Source organism: Equus przewalskii, chromosome 1 (genome assembly GCF_037783145.1).
Source record: "Equus przewalskii isolate Varuska chromosome 1, EquPr2, whole genome shotgun sequence".
Taxonomy (NCBI): Eukaryota; Metazoa; Chordata; class Mammalia; order Perissodactyla; family Equidae; genus Equus; species Equus przewalskii.
In genome coordinates, this window is record NC_091831.1 from 147,809,692 (window position 1) to 147,819,369 (window position 9,678).

Here is a 9,678-nt window from a genome sequence, read left to right on the forward strand (position 1 = left end):
TGAAATGACAAAGATGGCCTCAGATTGCCATGTGGCTGGCTCCCTAGACCTATTTGGATCCTTTTTTGCGTTCATTTTCTGACTCAGTAGATTATCCAGCTGCACTGCCTTTGTGACTTTTATGATCAGAAACAATCTAGAATTCTTATAATTGTATAAAAGTGATCTAAAAAGCAGTGTTTCACATCCTAACATTTGTGCCAGTGTATTTGTTGCCTGTTTTAAACTGCTGGAGGGTAGGGAATCTTCTCTTATGAGTGATTTTTTATAACATCCAACACAATCATGCATATTATGGAGCTCAGAGAAATAGTATTTTGTGTTATTAACATGAAATGCTGCTCATTCTCCTTAAACTTGTAATCCCTGGAGTGTTAGAATGCCATAGATGAGACGTAAAACATTCTGCTTGGGACTGTAAAAAGCAAAAGGCTAACTCACCAGCTTGTCTGTTTTTTTCCTTTTGAAAATCACAGTGATAGTGTCTTTTTTAACTTAAGATCAGTTTAAACCTTTTTTCTCTAAGAAACCTTGAGTGCCTATTGTTTGCTTCACAAGTGAGGATGTTAAATATGTTACCACATGATTTTCTTGATCCTTCCCTAGTTCTTTCTCATCCTGTAATATGTGTGTCTGGATGGTCTACTGCAGGTGGCCACAAACAGCCGAGTTTACTTATTTGACATTTTCCTTCTGGGAAGTCGTGCTTTCAACAATGGACTTCAGATGGTATTGGAAGACAAGAGAATTTTGAAGGTAAGTGTGTAAGCTGATTCCTCTGCTAGTAAGATAAGCAGCCAGGTCCTAATTATTCTGTCTCTGTCTTCTGATTCCATAGGTTATCCATGATTGTCGTTGGCTTTCTGATTGCCTCTCTCATCAGTATGGAATTTTGCTGAATAATGTCTTTGACACACAGGTACATGCAGGGGAATGCTGAATTCCTTCCAGCATACACAGCCCCTGTAGAAATGGGCCTCGTCTGATGAGTGCTTGAAAGTCTTTGTGTGTGTGCCTCTTTCCTGCCCACTTCTCGTGTGTTTGTACAGTATGTGAGAACATTTGGTGAACTGTGAAAGCACTGCAGAAAAGTTACTTAAAAGTATTTTGGATTTTTTTCCTCATTTGGCTCCAGAATTTGTCAAATAAGAAACAAGCAGGGCTAGCCCGGTGGCACAGCAGTTAAGTTCACGTGCTCTGCTTTGGCAGTCAGGGGTCTGCCAGTTCAGATCCTGGGCATGGACCTATGCACCGCTTATCAATCCATTCTGAGGCAGGCATCCGACAAAGAAAGTAGAGGAAGACGGGCACAGATGTTAGCTCAGGGCCAGTCCTGCTCAGCAAAAAGAGGAGGATTAGTGGCTGATGTTAGCTCAGGGCTAATCTTCCTCAAAAAAAAAAAAAAGGAAAAGAAACAAGCTCCATATTCTGTAGCATTCAGAAACTCGAAAAGTTTGCAGGTCGTTCAGAAGTCTGACATGGGACACTTAGTGTGAGGCATCTTCCTCCAAAAAAAAAAAAGGAAAAGAAACAAGCTCCATATTCTGTAGCATTCAGAAACTCGAAGAGTTTGCAGGTCGTTCAGAAGTCTGACATGGGACACTTAGTGTGAGGCAAACAGTCACCTCTCTGCCTTTACCACATATGTCTCAGTTAAGGCTCGTGGCTAGTTGGCATCTAGCTCAGGGATGCAGGTTGCCCTAGATAAGCCCAAAAAGCCTATTCTGCCAATGACAGCCTGAAGAGATGTGATTTTCCTCTGATCTAAAGGACCCTCAAGAAATGAGAAATTCCTAAACTATACTAGCTCTTAGAGCTGATCTGGGTTTCTGGTTTGGCTGTGAGAGCAGTAAAATCACTAGTTTTTACTAGGTTCTTCTAGTCTTCTAGGTTTATACCAGTGAAAGGGAGATCTTGAATATCTAAAGGCCTGGAACCTTTGGAGAGGGGTTCAAATAATGAGCTAGCCAAATATTTTTGAACAGAAATTCCTAAAAGTTCAATTTTATATTATTATATGTAGTTCAAGTTTGCTCTTTAGGAGTCTGCTCATAATGAACTTTATGCACTTCTCTTGTTTACGTGGTCCTTTGGGCCTTCTTTCTGGATCTTTCACGATATAGAAATTGCTTCTATGCTGGCTCCAAAATGCTCATTGTTCCCTGGAGGCCATCAGGACTCTTGATTAGACCCCACATGTATAGTCTAATGAAAACTTAGCATATCTTTCCATATTTTTCTTTTCAGATTTCCATAGTGCAAGAAGCAGGAATGCAGAATTTTTCCAATTCGTTTTCCTTTAACATAGTGTATTAGTTTCCTCTTCTATAACAAGTTACCACAAGAGTTAGTGACTTAAAACAACATCAACTTACTCGCTTACAGTTCTGGAGGTCAGAAGTCTGAAGTCATTTTTGGGGGGCCACAGTCAAGGTGTGAGAGGGCTAGTTTCTTCTGGAGGCTCTGAGGGGAGAGTCTGTCTCCTTGCCTTGCCAGCTGTCACCAGTATTCTTTGGCTTGTGGCTCCGTCCATCTTCCGAGTGCATCACCATCTCTGCTCCCATCATCACATCGCCTTCTACTCTGACTGTAGTAAAATCTCCCTCTGCCTGCATCTTACAGGAACACTCGTGATTACATTTAGGGCCCATGGGGATAATTCAAGAAAATCTCCGTACCTCAAGATCTTTAACTTAATCACAGCTGCAAAGGCCGTTTTGCCATATAAAATAACATCCACAGGTTCCGGGGATTGGGATAGGGACAGCTTTGGGGGCCATTATTTAGCCTACCACATACAGATAAATAATTATTCCAATTCTTAATTTTATTACCTTTCCTTACCAAAACTTTACCAGAGTTGCTAATAAACAATAAAAATAGTTATTGCAGGGCCGGCCCCATGGCTGAGTGGTTAAGTTCACGCGCTCCACTTTGGCGGCCCAGGGTTTCCCTGGTTCGGATCCTGGTGGACATGGCACCGCTCATCAAGCCATGCTGAGGCGGCATCCCAGATGCCACAACTAGAAGGAACCACAACTAAAAATATACAACTATATACTTGGGGTCTTTGGGGAGAAAATGGAAAAATAAAATCTTTAAAAAAAAGTAGTTATTGAATATTAGCTTCCTTTCCCCATTCTCCAAAGTCACCATAAAGTAATAAATAACCATAAGGCAGGCAAATAAAAGAAGGAGAAAAGAGGGGCCGGCCTGGTGGCATAGCGGTTAAATTCGCATGTCCCACTTGGGCGGCCTGGGGTTCACTAGTTTAGATCCGAGTGCAGACCTGTGCACCGCTTGGCAAGCCATGCTGTGGCAGGCATCCCACATATAAAGTGGAGGAAGATGGGCATGGATGTTAGCTCAGGGCCAGTCTTCCTCAGCAAAAAGAGGAGGATTGGCGGCAGATATTAGCTCAGGGCTGATCTTCCTCAAAAAAAAGAAGTGGAAAAGAAAGTAGACGAGGACACATTAAAGTTGGGTGATCCTTTTTTTTTTCCTAATTTTTTGGAATAAGTTGATTGAACAACTTTAAATTTTCTGATGGCATTGTCTATCATATAGGTCCTCGGGAAAAATGTTATTTAAAGACATTTTCCTAAATATATTTCTGCCACGAGATAGCTCTCTGTATTCTACAGACTGGTCTGTCTTTTTTTAATGCCACAGGTGGCAGATGTCTTTCAATTCTCCAGGGAAACAGGCGGCTTTCTTCCAAACTGCATCAGTACTTTACAGGAGAGTTTAATCAGACACCTTAAAATAGCCCCGAAATATCTCTCCTTTCTGGAAGAGAGACAAAAACGGATTCGGGTGAGTATTAAAGGATGCCCCGGATGACATCAGTTTTTTCAAGTGTTTTGTAAGTCAGATTATTAGCATATTATATAGAGAAATGATAGCTGCCATGTAAGCACATGAGCACGGCCAAAAATCTTAATTGTTCCAAATGGGAACAGTTTGTTTGTGGCCTCAAATGGATGAAAGCCAGGATCCAGATTTGTTAGTTACCAATTAAAAAGTACCCTGAAAGAAATTTTCAAGAGGGGACCAAGGGGGATTTTCTTGGGAATTTGGATTAAGACAATGGAACAAAATCATCCCAATTGTTTCTCCCAAAGTACGGCAGATTTTCTTTAGCTCCTGATAGCCTTGCGTGCAAACTTAGGTCATGATGATGTCGTCTACAACTTTGGCCGTATAATCAAGTCTGCTGCCTCCAGTTTTAAATGAGAAATCCTGATCTCTCCTTTAATCAATCTCTCTCTCCGCCCCCGCCAAGTCTTCCCCCCTCACATACATACACACACTGTATACACACATAAAGTGTGTGTGTGTGTCCTTAGAAGTCTAGCCGTACCATGGATGTAGAAGGTAATAATTGAAGAAAATGACAGTAACAGTGTTTTAAGTTAAGCAACAATTAGATAAACAGTTATTTTCTTTAAATTTTCGCTTACTATTCAGAGAAAATTGTTTTGGCATCTCTAGGAAAATCCAGAAGTGTGGTTCACACGACCTCTTTCACCCTCTTTACTGAAGATTTTGGCCCTGGAAGCTACCTACTTGCTCCCCCTTCGCTTGGTGCTCCTGGATGCCATGATGTCCGACCTAACCACCCTGGTGGACGGGTACCTGAACGCCTACCGGGAGGGGTCTGCAGACCGGCTCGGAGGCATGGAGGTAGGTGAGCTCTCTGTGGTGTGTCTTCAGGACTTCCGTTTCTGCCTCATTCCTCAGGGAGGGCACAGTAATCCCCACTCTTCAGAGCTGCAGCAAATTTCTTTTGGCAAACTTGGTAATATTCTTGAAGGAGTTATAGCTTGGTCTTAATCCATCTCCTTGAGCCCCCTTTCACAGTATTATGTTTCCAATAAATATTTCTGTCAAAGAAAAGGTAAATGCAACATTTCTCTATGTTTTATTTTTTCCTGAGGAAGATTCACCCTGAGCCAACATCTGTGCCAATCTTCCTCTATTTTGTATGTGGGTCGCCAGAGCATGGCCGCCAACGAGTGGTGTACCGTCCGCCCAGGAACTGAACCCAGGCCACCGAAGCAGAGCGTGCTGAACTTAACCACTAGGCCATGGGGCGGGCCCCTCATTAGTTATTTTTATGAAGCCAGCACAATAGAAGAAAACTATAGACCAGGAGTTGGCAAACTATTGCCCTAAGGCCAAATCTGGCCTTAAAAACAGTCTGTTTTTGTACAGCTCACAAGCAAAGAATGGGTTTTATGGTTTTAAAGGATTGTGAAAAAAGAAAAGAAGAAGAGTATACAACAGAGACTGTTTGTAGCTCACAAAGTCTCAAATATTTACTGTTTGGCCCCTTACATAAAAAGTTTGCAGACTGCTACCATAAACCATTCTCACTTAGGAATACTGATGCAAAATCCTAAATAAAATGATAGTGTTTTGGGTACAAACCCCACTTAGCTGTATTATACTTTTCTTTTAATGTGTTTCTGGATTCTAGTTGCAAGGATGGTTCAAAGTTAGGAAATTCTCCATTTTACCAGAGCCAAGAAAATCTTGTGATTATCTCATAAATGCTGAAAAAAATTACTTTACAACTTTTTTTGTATTTTGCTCTCACTGTTAAGAAAAAAAAACATGAAAATCCTTGCATACTTTGTTCGATTGGAGAATTTTAATGTTTTTCATTTAACATTGTAAAACTAAGGACAATTTTATAACGTTTTTGTATTTTGCTCTCACTGTTTAATGCTGAAAAAATTTTGATAATATTTTATGTACATTACTGATTAAGGTTGGAATAGATGCTTTAACACAATAAAACATTTATCCCAAGTGAGAAGATGACATAATATTTGATTGGGAACACTAAAAGCATTCCCATTAATATCAAGACAAATAAAAATGGTGACTATCACCACTACTTCAGCATATTTTGAAGCTGTGAGCCCATGAAATTAGAAAACAACAAGGTGAACTAGAAAAATTGAATGAGAGGAGTCGAATTCCTGACTTGCTTATGATACAACTGAAAACCGAAGAGAATCGACTGAAAAAGACTACCACAAACAGAAAGACAATTCAGTCAAGTCGTGGGTACAAATATAACATAAAAAGTAACAGCTTTCTTTTATCATATGCACAGCTGGAAAATATAATGGGAGAAAACATCGATTTGTAATTGTAACAAAAAAGATAGTTTATCTAGAAATAAATCTAACAGGAAATGTGGAATATAGAGTTGAAGAAAATGGTAAAATATTACTGAATGGCATAAAAGAGGACTTAAATGAATAGAGACACTAAGTGTTTTTTAGCTAGCAATTATTCCTAAATTAACTGTTAAATTTAACTCTATTCCAAGAAAAGTATTAATGCGAGCATTATTTTGGCAAACTGTGATTATAGTGTGTTTAGAGATAAATAATCTTAAATAAGAACAGTTCTGGAAGATATTAAAACATATTATAAGTCTACACTAAATAAAACAGTTTGCAACTGGCACATGTGTAGGCAGATCAGTGGAACAGAGTAGAAAACCCAGAAATAGATCCAATCTATATCTGCCAGCATGGTTGGGATAAAGACAGAATTTCTAATCAGTGAGAAAAAGATAGCTCTTCAGTAAATGGCTTTAGGCAATTGACTAACCATTGTGGGGAGGAGAATCAGAATTGGATTGCTATCTTTTTCATTACACCAAAATAAGCTCTATGGATCAAATATTTATGTAAAAATGAAATTATAAAATTATTAGAAAAAAACATAGAATTAAAATAAAATTATCTCACAGTAGAGAATGCTTTTCTTCCTCCCCGACTTTATTGAGGAATAGTTGACAAAATTAATTACATGTATTTAAAGTGTCCATTGTAAGGATTTAATATACATAATTAACACATCCATCACTTCACATACTTAGCTGTTTCTTTCTTGTGTGATGAGAATACTTAACATCTACTCTCAGCAACTTTCAAGTATAGAATACCAAATTATTAACTATACTTTCATAAATTAAGGTACAGAAGAATACACAATAGTATGTTACCATTTTTATGAAATAATTTTAGAAAGAGTTATCAAAATAAAAATTTGGGGGAAAATAAAAATTGAAAAATGTATTCTAATGAAAAGATAAACATGGGGCTGGCCCAGTGGCATAGCAGTTAAGTTTGCAGGCTCCACTTTGGTGGCCCAGGGTTCAGTGGTTCGGATCCCAGGCACGGACCTACACACCGCTTATCAAGCCATGCTGTGGCAGGCATCTCACATACAAACTAGAGGAAGATGGACATAAACGTTAGCTCAGGGCCAGTCTTCCTCAGCAAAAGGAGGAGGATTGGTGACAAATGTTAGCTCAGGGCTAATCTTCCTCAAAAATAAAAAAGATAAACATTTAATGAGGGATATATATATACACACACATATGATTGTATATGCATAGACTACCTTTAGGAGGCTACACAAGAAACTACCTTTAGAGGATTCACATGGTAAGTCATCTGGGGCCAGGGTGGAGGGGACACTTACTTTTCACTGTATGATCTTTACACACACATACACGCACAACTGTGGATTCAAAATATTTACTTGAAAAATAGCACTACTATAGTTGAAGACACTAGAGGGTGCTATAAGAATACATTTGGGGCCCCACCTGGTGTCACAGCGGTTAAGTTCACACATTCCACTTCTTGGCGGCCCGGGGTTCACCGGTTCGGATCCTGGGTGCAGACATGGCACTGCTTGGCAAAAGCCATGCTGTGGTAGGCGTCCCACATATAAAGTAGAGGAAGATAGGCATGGATGTTAGCTCAGGGCCAGTCTTCCTCAGCAAAAAGAGGATTGGCAGTAGTTAGCTCAGGGCTAATCTTCCTCAAAAAAAAAAAAAAACACACACATTTGAATAGACCCTCGCTTGCCAAATACTTGGTAAAAGTGATTTTAAGGACCATATTCAGAAGGTTAGTTATAGTTGACCTGTGTTCATTTTTTTTCTTAGCCTACAAGTATGGAGCTTCCAGAGGAATTGCGTCAACTCAGGGACTTCCAGAAGCAGCGCAGAGAGAGAGCTGTAAAAGAATATCAGGTGAACGCACAGGGACTCCTAATAAGGACTGTGCTGCCTCCAAAGAAGTCAGTGACAGAGACGGCAGCGAAAGAGGGAAAAGTAAGAGGTTTCCTACTTTGTAAAAATTCTAGGCTAGACAAAGCTCCAAGTTTTATGTCTCACAAGGACGTAAATTTGCTGAAGGAAGAATCTAAGAGTAAACAAGCTACAACAGAACCTCAACATCTGCCTCCCTTAGAGGAAGAAGCCAGTGAGGATGCCAGGAACAAACTCATTTGCCCTGAGTCAGAGGGGTTGGAGGACCAGGAAATAACTCAAAAAGAACACCTTAAACTACCGAAACAGAAGTTTCAGACAAGATTGTCTTTGAAAGAGGAGATAGAACAGTTACTGACGGTGAAAAACAAGGAAGATCTAAAATGCGCAAAACAAGATGTTTCAGTGTCTCCTTCCCTTCCTCAGGAAACCAGAGGCTCTCCAAGTGACACCTTTCCTCCTCTTAGAAAAGCTGTGCTTCCCACGCTTCCTCCTTGTCCAGCTTTGGAGAAGACTGATTCCTGGATAAATCCTTCTCTACATCTGCCCTAGAGATCTGAAATGTGTTCCCCAGGCCGTCAAGGTGGCTCACTTCCCCTGCCATCGGGGCCTTCCTCAGTGGAAATTTATTTGTAAATTTAGTTATGCCTCCTGCAGAGGCTTCAGGGAAAATTGTGCCCCCTTGCTTACTCCTACATTCCTGGGATTTGATTAGGATGGGAATGAATAAGTTAAATAATGGAAGAAGTAAATTCTCTGATTATGTCACTGTGCAGAAATGTTCCCAGTGGCCAGAGTGAATTATTTCTCATAATTTGGGTTTGGAGGATTTGAAGAAGAGAAAAATGTTGGGCTCAGTATCTGGAAGAATCTGTACTTTTAAAATTTTCTTCTGTTTTTTGGTTTGAAGGGGGTTGGTAAAACTCTCAGCCATAAGTTTAACAAAATTGGTACCCGACAACTTTACCAGTATTTTTTTCCTTTTTAAAATAGTATTAACTTTAATTTATCAAGTAGACCTCAATAAAGCTGAAAAAAAATATTAGCTTTATTTTTGAATTTTGGCTAACAAATATTACTACAGAAATCAATATCCCAGTTTTAATTTCTTTTCATTCTATTTACTTTTAGCAGATCTCTGTCTGTTTTCCTAACTAAGCGAGGGTCTGAGTGTGTGTGTTACAGAAACGTGAAGTTTGATTCTACCCTGTTTGCCTGGAGTTGGTGTCCTTTCTTAGGGTGAAAGGAAGGCAGCTTGCACTGAGCCTTTTTTATTGACTACTTGCACGTTGTTCAGATTCGTTTGTGTGCAAAAACCAATAAACCTGTTTTGGCATTAGGTTCTCTCTCACTTTTCTTCATTGGGTCAAAGTAAGAATAAATTGGAACATGTCTGGATTTCTAGGTCTATAGTCCAATTTAGAAATCTGTAATGTGACTGTTATACAGGACTCTATCACTTATTGCACTTAGGGGAAACTTAGGGACATCCTTGTCTGCACTTGATTCTGTTATCAGTGCCACTGAAAGAGCTGTGCCCTTCCAACTCAAGTGCAGATCTACCATCAGCCTAAGATGAAGGCAGAACC

General features: G+C 39.7%; 1 protein-coding gene across 13 annotated transcripts in view; it reads left to right on the plus strand.

Moving 5' to 3' along the window:
• Positions 1-9,428, plus strand: part of EXD1 (exonuclease 3'-5' domain containing 1) — a 31,658-nt gene extending 22,230 nt beyond the window's left edge. For 10 of the 13 annotated variants that reach the window (XM_008539868.2, XM_008539874.2, XM_070583879.1 and 7 more), the window contains 5 exons: positions 652-756; positions 839-919; positions 3,673-3,816; positions 4,495-4,686; positions 7,985-9,428. In XM_008539868.2, coding sequence (XP_008538090.2) covers positions 652-756; positions 839-919; positions 3,673-3,816; positions 4,495-4,686; positions 7,985-8,641 — 1,179 coding nt within the window. In that variant the 3' untranslated portion in view covers positions 8,642-9,428. The remainder of the gene's footprint in view (positions 1-651; positions 757-838; positions 920-3,672; positions 3,817-4,494; positions 4,687-7,984) is intronic. The other 3 variants (XM_070583874.1, XM_070583871.1, XM_070583893.1) reach the window with 1 other exon arrangement.
• Positions 9,429-9,678: the final 250 nt, after the last annotated feature.